This window comes from Myotis myotis, unplaced genomic scaffold (genome assembly GCF_014108235.1).
Source record: "Myotis myotis isolate mMyoMyo1 unplaced genomic scaffold, mMyoMyo1.p scaffold_m19_p_7, whole genome shotgun sequence".
In the NCBI taxonomy this organism is placed as follows: domain Eukaryota; kingdom Metazoa; phylum Chordata; class Mammalia; order Chiroptera; family Vespertilionidae; genus Myotis; species Myotis myotis.
This window is the reverse complement of record NW_023416379.1, coordinates 21,888,218-21,904,133: the sequence shown is the minus strand read 5'-3', so window position 1 is coordinate 21,904,133 and position 15,916 is coordinate 21,888,218. Positions and strand designations below refer to the sequence as shown.

The 15,916-nt window shown below is 43.6% G+C and overlaps 1 protein-coding gene, 1 long non-coding RNA gene and 3 other non-coding genes across 5 annotated transcripts; 1 reads left to right on the top strand and 4 right to left on the bottom strand.

Moving 5' to 3' along the window:
• Positions 1-4,381: 4,381 nt before the first annotated feature.
• Positions 4,382-7,898, bottom strand: RPS12 (ribosomal protein S12). The gene is made up of 6 exons (XM_036316400.1): positions 7,748-7,898; positions 7,551-7,601; positions 7,265-7,381; positions 5,361-5,463; positions 4,816-4,917; positions 4,382-4,471 (listed from the first exon to the last, which is right to left on the bottom strand). The coding sequence occupies exons 2-6, from the start codon at positions 7,562-7,564 to the stop codon at positions 4,409-4,411; spliced, it is 399 nt and encodes a 132-aa protein (XP_036172293.1). The 5' UTR covers positions 7,565-7,601; positions 7,748-7,898; the 3' UTR covers positions 4,382-4,408.
• On the bottom strand, positions 4,595-4,723 carry LOC118660886. Its single transcript, XR_004969076.1, has one exon. It is a non-coding gene; the product is annotated as a small nucleolar RNA SNORA33 (small nucleolar RNA).
• LOC118660899 lies at positions 4,999-5,074 on the bottom strand. Its single transcript, XR_004969082.1, has one exon. It is a non-coding gene; the product is annotated as a small nucleolar RNA SNORD100 (small nucleolar RNA).
• On the bottom strand, positions 6,972-7,045 carry LOC118660861. The gene has a single exon (XR_004969056.1). It is a non-coding gene; the product is annotated as a small nucleolar RNA SNORD101 (small nucleolar RNA).
• A 111-nt stretch (positions 7,899-8,009) lies between the features above and the next one.
• Positions 8,010-13,791, top strand: LOC118659854. Its single transcript, XR_004968725.1, has 3 exons — positions 8,010-8,852; positions 9,676-9,786; positions 13,001-13,791. It is a non-coding gene; the product is annotated as an uncharacterized LOC118659854 (long non-coding RNA).
• Positions 13,792-15,916: the final 2,125 nt, after the last annotated feature.

Here is a 15,916-nt window from a genome sequence, read left to right as displayed (position 1 = left end):
CTCAAGTCCTGGTCCTTCTGATGTGTCAATACAGGCAAGGCTAAAGGAGCCATTTTTGCAACAGGCTCAGATGACATTTTTTAGCAGTTTTTTCAATTACAGTTTACATTCAATATTATTTTGTATTAGTTTCAAGTTTACAAAGTGGTACCCTGATATTTCAAGTACTCACCTGGTACCATAGTTACATTATTGACTATGTTCCCTATGCTGTACATCTCCATGACTATTTTGTGACTATCAATTTGTACTTAATCCCTCACCTTTCTCACCCAGCACCCCAAAGCTATAAATTATTTTTAATTAAGGCATGTACAATGGTGTTTTGGGGTTTTTTTTTTTTTAGACAATGGTACTTACTGCACACTTAATACACAGTATTGTGTAAACATAACAACTATATGCACTGGGAAAGCAAATATTCATGTGATTTGCGTTACTGCAGTTGTCTGGAACCAAACCGCTGTCTGAGATACGCCTGTACTTACGTGGTGCAAGTCCTATAAAGCGATCACCCTCTGTAAGATTAATCTTCAACTTCGACTTCGATGACCCTTCTGCCCCCAGCACTTGGCCACCAACAAGTCAGACTTCACCCAATGGGTTCTCCATGGAAGAATGGGAAAGCCTAGCAGCCTTTCTCTTGGCTATCTTAGACCAGCCATGATGCCGCCATTGCTCTTGCAGGAAGTTATTACTGCAAAGTTCTGGTCTTCTGGCTTGTGATTGAGCAGAGGATCTTGGCTGGGAAGACAATGCCTACCCCTCTCAGCCATCAGCCTGCCCCATCCTCAGCCCAGAAGCAAAGTTGTGATCTTATTTCTCCTCTTTGGCTAAGTATCCTTCCTTTTTGAGGATCAAGAGGCATCACAAGCTTGCTAGTGCTCAACATATTCCTTGAGCCCAACTCTATGTATTCATCTAAAAGGGAGTAAGGGGAGAAATCAAGCTCCATTTTAAAGGTTAGATTAGTAAGACTAATACATGCTTCTACACTCTTCTAGTTTATAACCTCTGAACACTTACTGCTTCAGCTGCCTCAGCAAGCTAGTTGCAGACAGACAAGTCTTGTTTTAAGACACCACTATTAACTGCCGGTTTGTAATTTTTCTATGGGTGCCCTAGCTCATTTTAAAGCATTAAAGTGGTTTATCAGTAGTACATATAATAGAAATCTCACGACAGGGCCAAAAAAAAAAAAGTTAACCAATAGAAAATGGAGTATTTGGCTTGGAGCACAAGTCTCCTTATCCATGGGAGTAAGAAGAGCATTATCAAGTTTTTGGCTGTTTTATCTAATTTTGGGCACATGGGGATGTCCTCAACAAGATTCTCAGTGCACAGAGCAACTGGTTTCATAAAACTGTTTTCCCCAATAAAAGATGAAAACATTTGTTTCTGCCCTGGTGCTTTAGCTTGGATGGGTTTCTTTGTGAACCCTACCTAAACTATAGAAATCCTGACTATATATTTCAGCTGGACTTTCAAGGATGGGGAGACTGCCAGATAAAAAGGTTCTTTAGCCCTAACCAGTTTGGCTCAGTGGATAGAGTGTCCACCTGCGGACTGAAGTCCCAAGTTCGATTCCAGTCAAGGGCATGTACCTTGCTTGTGGGCACATCCCCAGTGGGGGGTGCAGGAGGTAGCTGATCGATGTTTCTAACTCTCTATCCCTCTCCCTTCCTCTGTAAAAAATCAATAAAATATATTTAAAAATAAATAATTTTTAAAAAGGTTAAGGGGAAGCAGAAGCTAACAGGTTAAGTCAGAGACAGGTGTGACTTTATTTACTACAATGGAAGTGTGGATAGAGTAGCGACTCAGCATGAATATCACTTGGGAAGCTGTTGTAGTTATCTGGATTACAACATGTCAGGTAAGATTAAGGAAGAGTTGAGGGTGGCCAACGCCTCTGGTTTGGGAAATTATAAGTAACACATATTGGATGTAAGCACTTGGTGCAAAGACTATGTGTACACTATGTCCAACAGCTCTTTCCTCGAACTAAAAACGTTTTTAAGGGGAAGATAACCTTTCCTTTGAGACAAGGGAGAGGGATAGAGTTAGAAACATCGATCAGCTACCTCCTGCACCCCCCACTGGGGATGTGCCCGTAAGCAAGGTACATGCCCTTGACTGGAATCGAAAATTTGAGGTGCAAGTGGATGTTTACAGAGCAGAGCCATCTCGAGTGGAAGCGACAGAACAATGTCCCACGAAGGCTGTAGAGCAGTGGTTCTCAACCTTCTGGCCCTTTAAATACAGTCCCTCATGTTGTGACCCAACCATTAAATTATTTTCGTTGCTACTTCATAACTGTAATGTTGCTACAGTTATGAATCGTAATGTAACTATCTGATACGCAGGATGGTCTTAGGCGGCCCCTGTGAAAGGCTCGTTTGACCCCCAAAGGGGTCGCGACCCACAGGTTGAGAACCACTGCTGTAGAGAAACAGAACAGCCTGAACTCTGAACTATTACAATGGAAAAGGACAGGGGAATGAAGATGAAATGTAGCAGAGACCAGCGTGAAGAAAAAAATTTAAAATGCTGACAGAGATCAAAAGGAAAAGGCTGTGTACTATCTATTGCATTTTGACCATGAAGATCTTGGTGACCATATTTTGGCAGAGGACAAAAGCCAAATTAAAAGTGAGAGGAAGACTATATAGCAGACTGATTTTTAAATATAATTAACTTCAGAAAGAGTAGAAACATCAATGATTAAAATCACTGATTGGCTGCCTCCTGCATGCCCCACTGGGACTTGAGCCCAAAACCCAGGCATGTGCCCTAATCAGAAATCAAACCGACCTCCTGGTTCATATGTAGACACTCCACCACTGAGCCAAGCTGACTGGGCTCATGCAGACTGACATTGAGGCATAAACACAGCAAGTAGCACTTAGGGAGTCAAAGGTGGAAAATTCCTTTGACATGCCAAAAATGTGTAACTGAAAATCATTTGGAAGAGTACTTACTACTCAGCCTCTTGTCCCAATCTCAAAAAGGAGCAAGTGAAAAAAATGGAAATATACTCTAAGTACCAATAAAAAGTTTTCCCTACCCAGCCTAAATTATGTCCTATAAAAGGTAAAAAAAAACTGTTTTAAAACGTATACGGTTCTTTTGTTACTAAATCAACATCTCAGTCCCAGATATAGACTCAAATGTTTGCACAGATGCTGAAGGAAACTAGAATTTATCATTTTCCTTAAACATCTAATGGTAGCAGCTAAACCCAAACTATGTCACCTAAAGGACCTATCCTTGTTTTAGAAACATTAACTCTAGCCCTAGGCGGTTTGGCTCACTGGATAGAGCGTCGGCCTGCAGACCGAAAGGTCCCAGGTTCAATTCCGGTCAAGGGCATGTACCTTGGTTGCGGGCACATCCCCAGTAGGGAGTGTGCAGGAGGCAGCTGGTCGATGTTTCTCTCTCTCTATCCCTCTCCCTTCCTCTCTGTAAAAAAATCAATAAAATATATTTAAAAAAAATAAAAAAGAAACATTAACTCTAGAGCTTATATCTGAGGCCTCCCCACCAGTGGGTATCATGCGAGGACAATCAGCTATTAGTGATATTACAGGTTACTATGTATTCAAAAGTCAGATTTTGGAAAAGGGTTTTAAACCTGTAAATTCCCAAGATGCGCATTCAAAACCTAGGCTGGCTCAAGTTCAGCTTCACAATGTGCTGTCTAGCAAGATTAGCCAACCAGGGGAAATCACAAATACTAGTGACTTACCAGAAATTCCAATTAACCAGATGTCCATTAGCCTTACTTGGTTCAACAGTTTACTCCTAACCAACCCACCCAACTCGATTTTGAAATATATAGGTCATCACTTATGATTCTTAGGGACTCGAGTCCATTGAAGCATTATCATTTAAGTCAATGAAAACAATGGACAACCTGACCTTTCCTCATGGGAATGCCCATAAGCACCTCTGGACACAATATACTTCCTGGTGTCCCATGGCCTAAATACAACCCTGCCCACCTTTTGTCTTAGTACACTCACTGTCCAGCTGCAAGACTCTAATTCATTAACAATCACATTTGACTGGCTTCAGACCATTTCTCCAGGCTCTAGGCTGGCCAAATCAGTCATGATAAATGACACCCCCACCCCAAGGTACCCTAGTGAGAATCAATACATCAATACAACAGTCTTTGCTTAGACTGTTCCCCTTCAACTGCCAACCTTGAAGTTACTTACTGGTTAGGAAAGTAGGCTTTCATTTAGAAACCCGAGGAAACAAATAGCAAGCTTCCAGTTATTTTGCAACAATTACCTTTATCTTTTGTCCTTCACTAATAGGGACCTATTTTACTGCCGGCCCTCCCCCCTCCACACACACACACACAAGCCAGACATGATAAACAAAAGCCAAGTTTATTTGTTCATTTCTTGCATTTGAAGTATTCCTCGATGACATCCTTTGCCTGAGACTCTTTGCCATAGTCCTAAAAAAAGTCATATGGGATTTTCATTTTAGTAACACTTAGAAATTCCAGCAAGCCATCAATACTAGTTACAGTAAAGCTTTAAAATTAGCTTGTGTCTTATGAAAATTTTTCATTAAAATTTCTTATAGCCATTTTCAGGGACCTTAACGACTTCAATGTCTTTAAGGCTCGTAACATGGCTTTACTATTGCCAGCCTTCTCTAAATTTCTGCAGAACACATTCAGGTAAGCAGACTTATTGGCTGGCTTGCATTATGGACTATTTTTACTTTTTTTGTAAAAGGCAGAAAACATACCGTAAACCAGCACAACCTTCATCCCACAGATAGATACAGACTTACCTTAACCACCACGCAACTGCAACCAACCACTTTACGGGGTTTTCCCTCTCTGTCGATTTTACAGAGGCCTACCCATTCCCCTAGTTTCTTGTTGTCGTCAACCTATTTGGGGGGAATTTAAAATATCACAATATTAGTGGGCATTAATGCTGCTGTACCTACAATAAATCAAACCCAAAAGGTACTGTAGTCAGATAGGGTGACAGGCAGTTTCCTCACACCAATTCAGTAGAGGGAGCCAGTTGTCATCATGTACAGCACCAAGATCACTACAGGCATTGTTTTGTTCCATACCAACATCAAAATTAGCATTTAGTACTGCAGGAATAATAGTTGCTTCTATAACCACCTTTGACATAGCCAACATCAAGTGTATGGGATGATTTTCATATCTGCAGGAAGCATTAAGCTGGACACCACAAAATTTGCTGTGGTGTGACAAAAACCACTACAGATAGCATTATTCCTAACGTGTTGGTCCAACTTTCTTTGAGCAAAAGTATCTCTTAACAGTTGAGGTAAATCAAATTAGATAGGTAATGTACCTTAATTAGGTTGATTTGGTGTTCAGCACAAAGAGCCTCCACCAACTTGACGTACATAGGCTCATCACAGTTGGATGCAAGTACACAAAGGTGGGCTTGGCGCCTGAAATGCAAAATACAACAATTAAAGCTAAAATTCAGATCTACATCCACTACAATTGCACTTTATAAGGGAGTTGTCTGCACTGGCTACAATGGCAAAACAAAAGCAGCATATGCATTGGTGATAACTGCTTTAGTTTGATGAGCCTGTTATAGGTTACACATCATTCATTCAATTCACCTACAGAAACCTCAAGTGTTCAGTAACCCCGAAAACGAACAAATTTATGCAGGGGAACTGTTTACTAATCTGTGGTGAAAACAGAAGCATACAGACATATGCAAAGATGCTCAAAGTCAGTAATCATCAGAGATGCAAATTAAAACCACAATGAGGTTATCACCTTACACCTGTCAGAATGGCTATCAGCAAACAGACAAGCAAGTGCTGGCCAAGATGTGGAGAAATGGGAACTCTCCTGCACTTTCGGTGGGAATGCAGATTGGTGTAGGCGCTGTGGAAAACAGTATGGAGGTACCTCAAAACATTAAAAAATGGAACCTTATGACCCAAGTTTTCCACTTCTGGGGGTATATCTGAAAAAATTCAAAACACTTCATTCCAAAGAATGTATGCACCCCTATGTTCACTGCGGAGTTATTCACAATAGCCAAGATTTGGAAGCAGCCCAGGTGCCCATCAGTAGATTGAGTGAATAAAAAAGCCGAGATACACTTACACACTACTTGGCCATAAAAGGGGAAATCTTACCCATCAAGACTGTGTAAGCCAAAGACAAATGCCATGCATATGTGAAATCGAATGAATAAAAAATAAACTAACAAAGAAGAAACCAGCATGGATCCATGAAACTGACAGGAGAGGGGGGCTGGGGGAGCAAAGATGAAGGGATTAAGCAAAAACACACACAAAAAAATCCAGAAAACAGTATGGCGATTACCAGAGGGAAGGAGGGAGGTAGAAAAGGGTAAGGGGGGATAAATGGCGATGGAAGGAGACTGGGGGTGGGGGGTTAACAACGGGACACAATACATACAATACAGATGCTGTATAGTGTTGTACACCTGAAATCTATGACTTTAACCAATGTCACCCTAATAAATTCAATAAAATTAAACAACAACAACAGATACACAAAGACTGTTACATGCAACAAACTACTAGATCAGCGCTGTTGTCTGCTGTTACTGGCCCAGAATCCTGCAGCTCCGCCAAGACAAGCAGTGCAGGGATTCACACCAAGACCAGAGAAGTGTTTCCACCTGTTATTGGACAGATTTAAATATACCTGTCTTAGACCCTTATATTTCCCAATAGTTAACACATGCAGTTTTTCCAGTGTAACCAGCCCTGAAACTAAGCTGAATATATATGAACAATTCTATATTCACGTTTCTGAAACAGCTACTCCACTTACTACATTCATGTACAAGTCCAGATGCTTCTGCAACTTATTTGCCATCTCATCAGGGTGGGTTGGTTTAACTTTAAGAAACCAAGTGAAAGTTTATCTGTCCTGTAACGTGAAATTAGCCCCACAACTACAGGTTTGTCAGACTGTTAGGTTTCACTCATGAAAGGAGTGAAGGGGTATCCGACAATTTAAGTCATCATTCAAAACTGTAGTTTCACTTTACGAACCAAGTGTTCATCCCCACTCCACACAGAAACCCAGACTAAGTGGGCCATGTAAACGTGAGTTTGGTACCTTTTCCTAGGTTTCCTGTGGAACGGATGCCATTCAGAACTTTTGTGCTAACACCGTGAACTCCACGCTTTCTTCCCTCGGCTGCAGTTTTGTTCCAGTTCCAACCCACAGTATTGAGACTGAGACACGTACTTGTCTAAGGCTTTGGCAGCTTCGCGAATTCCACGCGCGAGGCCATCGTGGATGAGGGCGGTCTTCAGCACCTCTTGCAAAGCAGTATTAACGTCCATTACACCTCCAGCAGCAATGCTGCAATGCAACAAACCAAGACGGTTAGTCAATTCCCCGCACACCGCCTAACGCCTGGGACTCAGCAGTGACCGGCCAGGCACGCGTAAGGCGCCAGGACGGACCCAGAGCCCGCGCCGCGGGCCCGCGACCTGCGCCTTCCCGCACCACCATCCCGGCCCGGGCTCACCCTTCCTCGGCCATGGCGGTGGGTTATGGGTGGAGCCGAATCTTGAACGCACTGTAACACCAAGACAGAAAAAGAAAAGGACATCGGTTAACTAAAGGATTAAGTTTGGGCCCTGCTACCTCTCGCCAAACCCAGCAAAAAAGAAAAAGATGCCTGATCGTGCACCATAATCACCACCCTCGTCTCGCTCAACTCACCCCAAGCCTCCGCCTCCGCGCAACTCCGCGGCGGCAGGGAAAGAGACCGTGTGCGCCCGCTTGGCGGTATTTAAGGGCTGCCCAGGACCCCTGTGCGCATGCGCACTGCGGTCTTTGAAAGAGGTGACTCTGGAGGTGCCGGGCCTTGAGAATTTCTGTTTCCGGATTGATGAGATCTGAGACTAGGTCGCTGCTGCTCTGCCCATCACTGGGACGCGAGACAGGCAGCAACGCGGGCAGCCTCACATCGATCTTCCCCCGCCGGGGCGGGGCCTGCGGAGGCCCAGGGAGCACATTCTACGGAGCGCGAGGAGGGCCAAGCGCGCATGTGGGCTCGGCCTTGTGAGACCAAGACCCCCGGTTCCCTGGCTCGCTCACAACACCCGTTTTAACCCTTACCTCGTCGTATGGTGACTCCTGCCCGGCCGCGCAGCTGTGCCTTCCTTAGTGGGAACGCTCTCTGTTCGCCCGGCAGTCCCTCTGAACGTCCGTGAGCGTGCCGTTCCGTGGGCGATCGCCATCCGTGTGCGTGCGTGTGCGTAACACGAGCCAACACGTTTTCGCGACTTCTAAGCACATGGCAGATTGCACGCTCCCCGCGATCGTTAGTGAAGTGTAACCTTCCGCCAGGAGGCCGCTTTTGGCGGAAGGTTACACGAGAGGATGAGGGGAAAGGAAAGGTTTCTCGGTGTAGCTGGTCCTCCATGAAGTTCTTTTCTTCATTTACTTTTTTAACGCTGAATTGTCCCCTGAGCCCGTTGTCCCGCGCAGACAGGGATTGAGTAGGTGCCTTGCAAACACCTCCAATGTGGCAGCCGGGGCAGGGCCTGTGATGGCGCGGAAAGCGCAGCCGGAGAGCCCGGCATCCGTTTCCCGGCCCGACCGCCGCCGTCGGGAGGGGACTCCCGGGTCCCTCAACTCCGACTTTCCCCGGAGGCAGCAGTTGGAATTTTGCAAAGACAGGCCGTTCTCCTACCCACATTTTCCATGCAAATACCTGAAATACAGGCTAATTTAATCAGTACAGTCTTTTTTTTTTTTTCCTTTTGTTTTAAAGTCCTCTCCTGACCCGTCGCCAAGCCAGTCAGCAGCTGTTCGGCGACCGGTAGGTGCCAGCACCGCTGACACTGAGCAGCGTGCAGTTCCCGTCGGGCCGAGTGCCCGGCAGGGACAATGGTAACAGGATAAGGGTGCCAGGTCGAGTTAACCAGAATAGAGCATTTTGATAAGTTGTTATAACTCATTTTTAGCTTTTTGAAAGCTCTCAGATGTTCATTTTGCAAAGTGTCGCCCAGCCGGCGTGGCCTGGGTTGTGGGCTCGATCCCCGGCAGGGGGCGTGCAGGAGGCAGCCGGTCAGGGGTTCTCGTGTCTCCCTATTGTAGGTGTTGAATCTGCTCTGGCCGGTGGCGCAGTGGTTAGAGCCTCTGCCTGCGGGCGGAAGGGTGGCGTTAGATTCCAGTCAAGGGCTCTGACCTTGGTTTCAGGCTCAGCCTTGGTCCTGGCGGGTCCAGGGCTCATGCTGGAGGCAGCCAGTCCATGTGTCTCTTTCCCATCCATGTTTCTCTCTCTGTCTGACTCTCTCCCTCCCTTCCATTCTCTCTAAAAAAAAAAGTCGATGGAAAAAATATTCTGGGGTGAGGATTAACAACAACAAAAAAAGTATTGCACCTGCTTCCCATTCATAACTCATCCTAAAAAGGTGTCCACTTAATTCGTTGTTCATTTTTTTTTAAAGCTGCAGAGTTTATACAAATGATAAGATTTCTGCCACTGTGATGCTTGGGGTAGGATTAAGATTTGAGCCAGATATTAGTCTATGTAAAGGCCACAGGGGAGGCACAAAGTAGCATGGGGGTTGGGGAGAGGGGGTGATGGGGAAAGGTAGGAGAAAGAAAGACTTTTGACTTGCGGCAACATTTGAAAATAGGCTCAAAAGACAGAAACCTGAGAGGATCCCCACGGGAGGATGAGAGAAAAGGACGGTATTCCAAGTGGAGGAGGGACAGGGCAGAAGCGCTGACGCCGCCTCGGCCTGTTTGTAAGTTACCCGAACACATTTGTGTTTTTGAAAGTGGATGTGGCAAGGAGTATGCCAACAAGTTTTCCATTATCTAAAGCTCATACAAGTGAATATGCTAAACATATTAGTAGACTTCTCCCCCGCATCACCACCCTGCCCCTAAAACATATTATGGAGGAGGCGGGGAATTTGGTAAAGACTCGGGAAACATAAACGAGGAAAGCAGCCATTGCCAAAGAACATATTTATATAGGGGGGAAATGAATAAGTACCTTTCAGCTCATTCTGTGGTTGGGTTCTATCTTCTGGCAGCTCGTAATCTACTGAGACTCAGGTATCATAGGCCTATGCCTTGACATTTCACCTTATAAATATCTTTTCTATCAGTTGTAAACCTCCCTTCTTAGAACTGGAGCTACACTTTCCTTCCTTCCTTCCTTCCTTCCTTCCTTTCTTCTTTCTTTTTTTAAATCCTAGTTATAAAATGGGTTCTATTCCCAGAAATGAAGATAAAGGGCACTCTGGTGGTTTGAGGCTTCTTCTTTAATATAGATTCTCCTAGTTCGTGTTTAAGGTTACCTCTTCTCAATTTTAGATATAGCCAAAGGTGGAACACTACTAAATAGAAACTAATGACTAGTCAGTCTTATACCAGCAGATTATAATACCTACATAATGTGCACAAATGTGCATCTGAAATACATATGAAAAAATAAATTCTAAGGTTTGTTTTAGGAACAATAAATCATAGTAAATAATGTTGTTTAGCACTTTCTATGCACCAGTTAATGTGCTAAATTATTGTCATAGCTTTTCTTCCTTGATCATCTTTGAGACCTTATGTGGTAGTGTTGGTATTAGTCCCCTTTAACAAGTAAAGAAACCAAGGCCTAGAGAGTTGCCCAAAGTCTCATAGCCAGTAAATGTGGAAGCTGGTATTTGAGCCCAGTGGCCATCAAAGATCATGCTTCTAACCCTTCATATATTTGGACTAGAGGCCCAGTGCAAGAAATTCGTGCACGGGTAGGGTCCCTAGGCCTGGCCAGAGATCAGGGCCAATGGGGCCTTCCTTCATTCCACACCACCCCCTGGTGGTCAGCACACATTATAGCGAGCAATCACATTCCTGGTCTCCCTGTCGAACTCCCGAGGGACACTTTGCATATTAGCCGTGTGTGTGTGTGTGTGTGTGTGTGTGTGTGTGTGTGTGTGTATACACTGAGTCGCCAGATCATTATGACCGGCCAGATTATTATGACCACCCCATCAGGACTTCGTTGGGCCACCTTTTGCCTTCAATACTGCGGCGATTCTTCTTGGCATTGATTCCATGAGATGTTGAAAGGTGATGCGAGGAATCTGACACCATGCCTGATGAATAGCACTGTCCAGTTCTGTGAGATTTGATGGTTGTGGAACCAGCTGCCTGATGGCTCTTTTAACTTTGTCCCACAAATGCTCAATGGGATTGAAATCTGGTGATTGTGGGGGCCACCTAAGCAAGGTAAAGTCTCCCTCATGTTCTTGAAAGCACTCCTGCCCAATATGAGCACCATGGCATAGTGCATTGTGTTGTTGGAAGAAGCCATCTCCATTGGGATATGCCAGAGGTCCTCAAACTACGGCCCGCGGGTCACATGTGGCTCGCCGAAAACATTTATCTGGCCCGCCGGGTGTTTTTGCCGCTGCTGCCTGTCCTGCTTAGCAGCCAACTCATCCCAGGCCTGCAGTGCACATGTGTGGAATGTCTGAGGGACAGTGAACTGGCCCCCCGGTTTAAAAAGTTTGAGGACCTCTGGGATATTCCATCAACATCATAGATGAACTTGATCAGCAACCATACTTAGGTATGTTGTGCTATTCAGACGTTTATAATGATCTGGCCCTCTAGCAACTTCAGCGCGAAATGATAGCTAATTTGCCTACAAACATCAGGTGGTCATAGTAATCTGGCCACTCAGTGTGTGTATGTGTCTGTGTGTGTGTGTATATATATATGATTACCCAAATGTTAGAAAGAGAGCACTGAGAATTCAAGGAAAACTCAACATCTGATGTTGGTCAGTACATCTGGTTCTACCTTATTGTGCTAAAAAAAAGTTGTATAGGTGGAGAAAGGGAATATTGCAGTGTTAAGCAGAAAAAGAGGGAACAGTTGAAATTTGGTTTTCTCATCTAAGTATGCATGTTGTATTAGTTTGCTGGGCTTGCCATAAGGATCAAAAATTGGGTGGATTAAACAACAGAGATGTATTGTCTCTCAGTTCTGAAGGCAAGAAACCTATCATTAAGGTGTCAGCAGGATTACCCAAGAATATTTTTAAAAATTCTCAGTGAATGAATAGGAAAAATAGAAACTGTAAAAGAGGATACAAGATGAATATAAAATTAGTTTACTTTTATATACAACTAGAGGCCCGATGCACGAAATTCGTGCACTTGAGGGAGCCCTCAGCCTGGCCCGCACCCTCTTGCAGTCCGGGAGCCCTCAGGGGATGTCTGACTGACGGCTTAGGCCAGTGATGGCGAACCTATGACACACGTGTCAGAGGTGACACGCGAACTCATTTTTTTGGTTGATTTTTCTTTGTTAAATGGCATTTAAATATATAAAATAAATACCAAAAATATGTCTTTGTTTTACTATGGTTGCAAATATCAAAAAATTTCTATATGTGACACAGCACCAGAGTTAAGTTAGGGTTTTTCAAAATCCTGACACGCCGAGCTCAAAAGGTGTGCCATCACTGACTTAGGCCTACTCCCCCTGGGCAGGACATCCTTAGCACTGCTGCAGAGGCAGAAGAGGCTCCCACCACCACCATTGCGCTTGCCAGCCGTGAGCCTCGCTCAGGGCTTCTGGCTGAGCGGCGCTCCCCCATGGGAGTGCACTGACCACCAGGGGGCAGCTCCTGCATTGAGGATATCCCCCCTGGTGGTCAGTGTGCATCATAGTGACCGGTCGTTCCGCTATTCAGTTGATATGCATATTAGGCTTTTATTATATAGGATCAGCAAGTGATTTAAAAATTTAAATGTCAAAATTCCATTTTAATGGATTCTAAAACCAAGATATTTAGGAATAAATTTGACATGAAGCGTGTAATACATCTACAATGAAAACTGTAAAACATTTCTGAAAGAAATTAAAGAATATCAACATACATGGAGAGATAGATCATGTTCATTGATTTAAAAACTCAATATTGACTGGATGTCAGTTCTCCCTCAGTTGATCTATAGAGTCAACGAAATCGCAATAAGAATCCCACCAGGTATCTTGGATAAATTGAGAGATGATTCCAGCATTTCTACAGAAATTCAAAGGACCCAGAATATTCAGACTGCTTTTGAAAAAAGAACAAAGTTGGAGAATGTTCGCTACCTGACTTATGTGATGAATGCAAGTGAATGGAAGAAGCTGGTACTAATTAAAATCCCTCTGGTGGGGGGGGGCAGCATTCCAGTGAAGTGGGAAAAAGGTTCTAACTACAATGTCTTGTGCTTAACTCCACTGGCCTCACAGGCTGCAGATGGATGTCCAGTGATGGGGCCCAGGTATGAGTACTGGACCACTTCTGCGGTGTGATTTTAGGCATGTAGCCTCTTTGTGGTGTGTATAGTCCTCCTGATGATTCTATGTGCTACCAAATAATCAATGATAAATTTATTTTCTGCTTAAAATTGGCAAAAGTTGTTTCTTTTATTAGCAACAGGAATTTTATTAGCAACAGGCTGATACAAATACTAGGAAGAAAAATAAAGAAGGATGAAGGGACAAAGGGTGACTGAGGCTATATTTTGGATAAAGGGAAAAGAATGAACTTCTCTGAGGAAGTGCCATTTAAACAGAGACCATATTATTCCATTTTAGTTTGGAAAAAGAAAAGTGTTCCATATGTGTATATATGTCTTAGATGATGATAGAACAATGTGAATAGATCATCATGTCAGGATGATCATAGCTCCCAAAGATACGTCCACATCCCAATCTCTGGAACATGCAAATGTTAGCTTTTTTAGAAAAAGGATCCATGCAAATGTGATTAAATTAGAGATATTGAGATGAGAACTTCATTTTGGATTTTGGCTCAGTGAAATTAATATTGAACTTCTAGCCTTCAGTTCTGTATTATTTTAATCTACCAAGTTTGTGGTAAATTATTACAGCAGCCACAGAAAACTAATGCAATAATATATTCAACTATAACCCTCATCATCTGGAGGGAGGGACGGAAGTAGAGATTAGAAGTGGAGGGAGAGATAGGGATATGTATATATATGTCAATATTCTTTATGTAAATTAAAAATAAATGGACAGAAAACAAGAATGTAAATTTTATAAAAATATATACAAACAAAAAGATTTGTATTAAACATGCAAGAATGATTGCTGATGAAAATGGAGGTAGAGGGGAAGAGATGTCAATGGAAATGAAAAATTCAATTGAAAATTTGGATGATAAAGTTGGGGAAACTTCCTATAAGATAGAGCTAAATGAGAAAGAGATGAAAAGTAGACTAGAAAACAGTAATAAATTAGAGGGCCAGTCTAGGTGACCCCAACACCGCATAAGAAATAGTCCAGAACAAGAGAAAAAAAAAGGGAATCTAGACATCAAAGAAATTATTCAAGGAAATTCTCCTGTACAGTTTGATTTTAGATTGGAGAGAGAAGGTAGAGTAAAATGAAAATGGAGAACTTTACATAAAGATTCTGGAAGGTCACATTTGCTAGAGCTAATCCTTCTTTTTAGATAAAGATTCTGGAAGGTCACATTTGCTAGAGCTAATCCTTCTGTTTAGAATGGCTGTAAAGGCTCTTTTGACCAGCCCAGGAATCCTATATAATAAAAGCCTAATATGCTAAGTGTCCCGTCATTGGTCGTCCATTCAACCAATCAAAATGTAATATGCTAATGATATGCTAAGGCAGCTCAACTGCTCGCTATGATGTGCACTGACCACCAAGGGGCAGATGCTCTGACCGTTAGGTTATGAGAGGGGCTGGACACGCTCAGGAGCCCTCCTGCAGTCCCTCCCTGGCTGGCCAACCTTCCATGTCCCTTCCCGGCCCCAGTCATGCACCAGTGGGGTCCCTTGGCCTGGCCTGTGCCCTCTCGAAACCCGGGCTGAGGGACTTGGCCCCCTCCCCCCAGTGCACAACACCGGGCCTCTAGTTTTTACATAATCTTCAAGACCCAAGGTATCATCACAGCTTCAGGAAGCCATCCTGGACTCATTTAACCAAAGTAAACAGTTCTTCCAACATACATCATAGAACTCATTGCATTAGAATAAATTATTAATTAGTGTCTGTTTTATCTCCTAGAACAGCGGTTCTCAACCTGTGGGTCTCGACCCCTTTGACGGTCGAATGACCCTTTCACAGGGGTCACCTAAGACCATCCTGCATTTCAGATATTTACATTACGATTCATAACAGTAGCAAAATTACAGTTATGAAGTAGCAACGGAAATAATTTTATAGTTGGGGTCACAACATGAGGAACTGTATTTAAAGGGCCAGAAGGTTGAGAACCACTGTCCTAGAAAGAGGGATGCTATTTGAGGGCAGAAGCCAGTTGGGGCTCATTCATCTTTAAAGTCACAGTGGTGGTAACTCAATAGTCTTTTGTTTTATCTTGGAACAGTGGGTAAAGTGAAAACATTGGACACCTCTATTTTTGTGCCAGAAAGTTGAGGGCGAGTATAAGGTAACAACCATCACATTCATGTAGCAAACACTCCACACCTTATCACCAGTGCTCACAGCCGCCCTACAAGATAAGTATTATAATCCCAACTGTACAGGTGGAGAAACTGACCTTGCCACCCAGTCGCAAACAGCTAGTAAGTGCCCTGGATTGAAACGGGCATTTGGCCCCAAGTTCTTATTCCCAGGCACTCCACCCTGATTCCTCGACATTCATTACGGCTTTTGCAAACATTTTTTCCACTCTTTGTACTTCACATCAGTTCATTTATTTCCAGTTTACTAATCTCTGGCTTTCGTGATTATATCACTACACCATTTACCCATTGTGTAAAATAACCCACTACTTTTAAAAAGAGTCCGGCATGGCCTGCATGGTTCAGTGGTTGAGCGTGCACCTATGAAGGAGGTAAGGATTGGATTCCTGGTCAG

What these genes read in the sequence shown, in the direction of transcription:
- RPS12 (XM_036316400.1), bottom strand. An exon ending in ACCAAATCAACCTAATTAAG is followed by an intron (nt 4,918 to 5,360) that starts GTACATTACCTA and finishes CCCCCCAAATAG; the next exon opens with GTTGACGACAACAAGAAACT. An exon ending in GCAGTTGCGTGGTGGTTAAG is followed by an intron (nt 4,472 to 4,815) that starts GTAAGTCTGTAT and finishes GACTTTTTTTAG; the next exon opens with GACTATGGCAAAGAGTCTCA.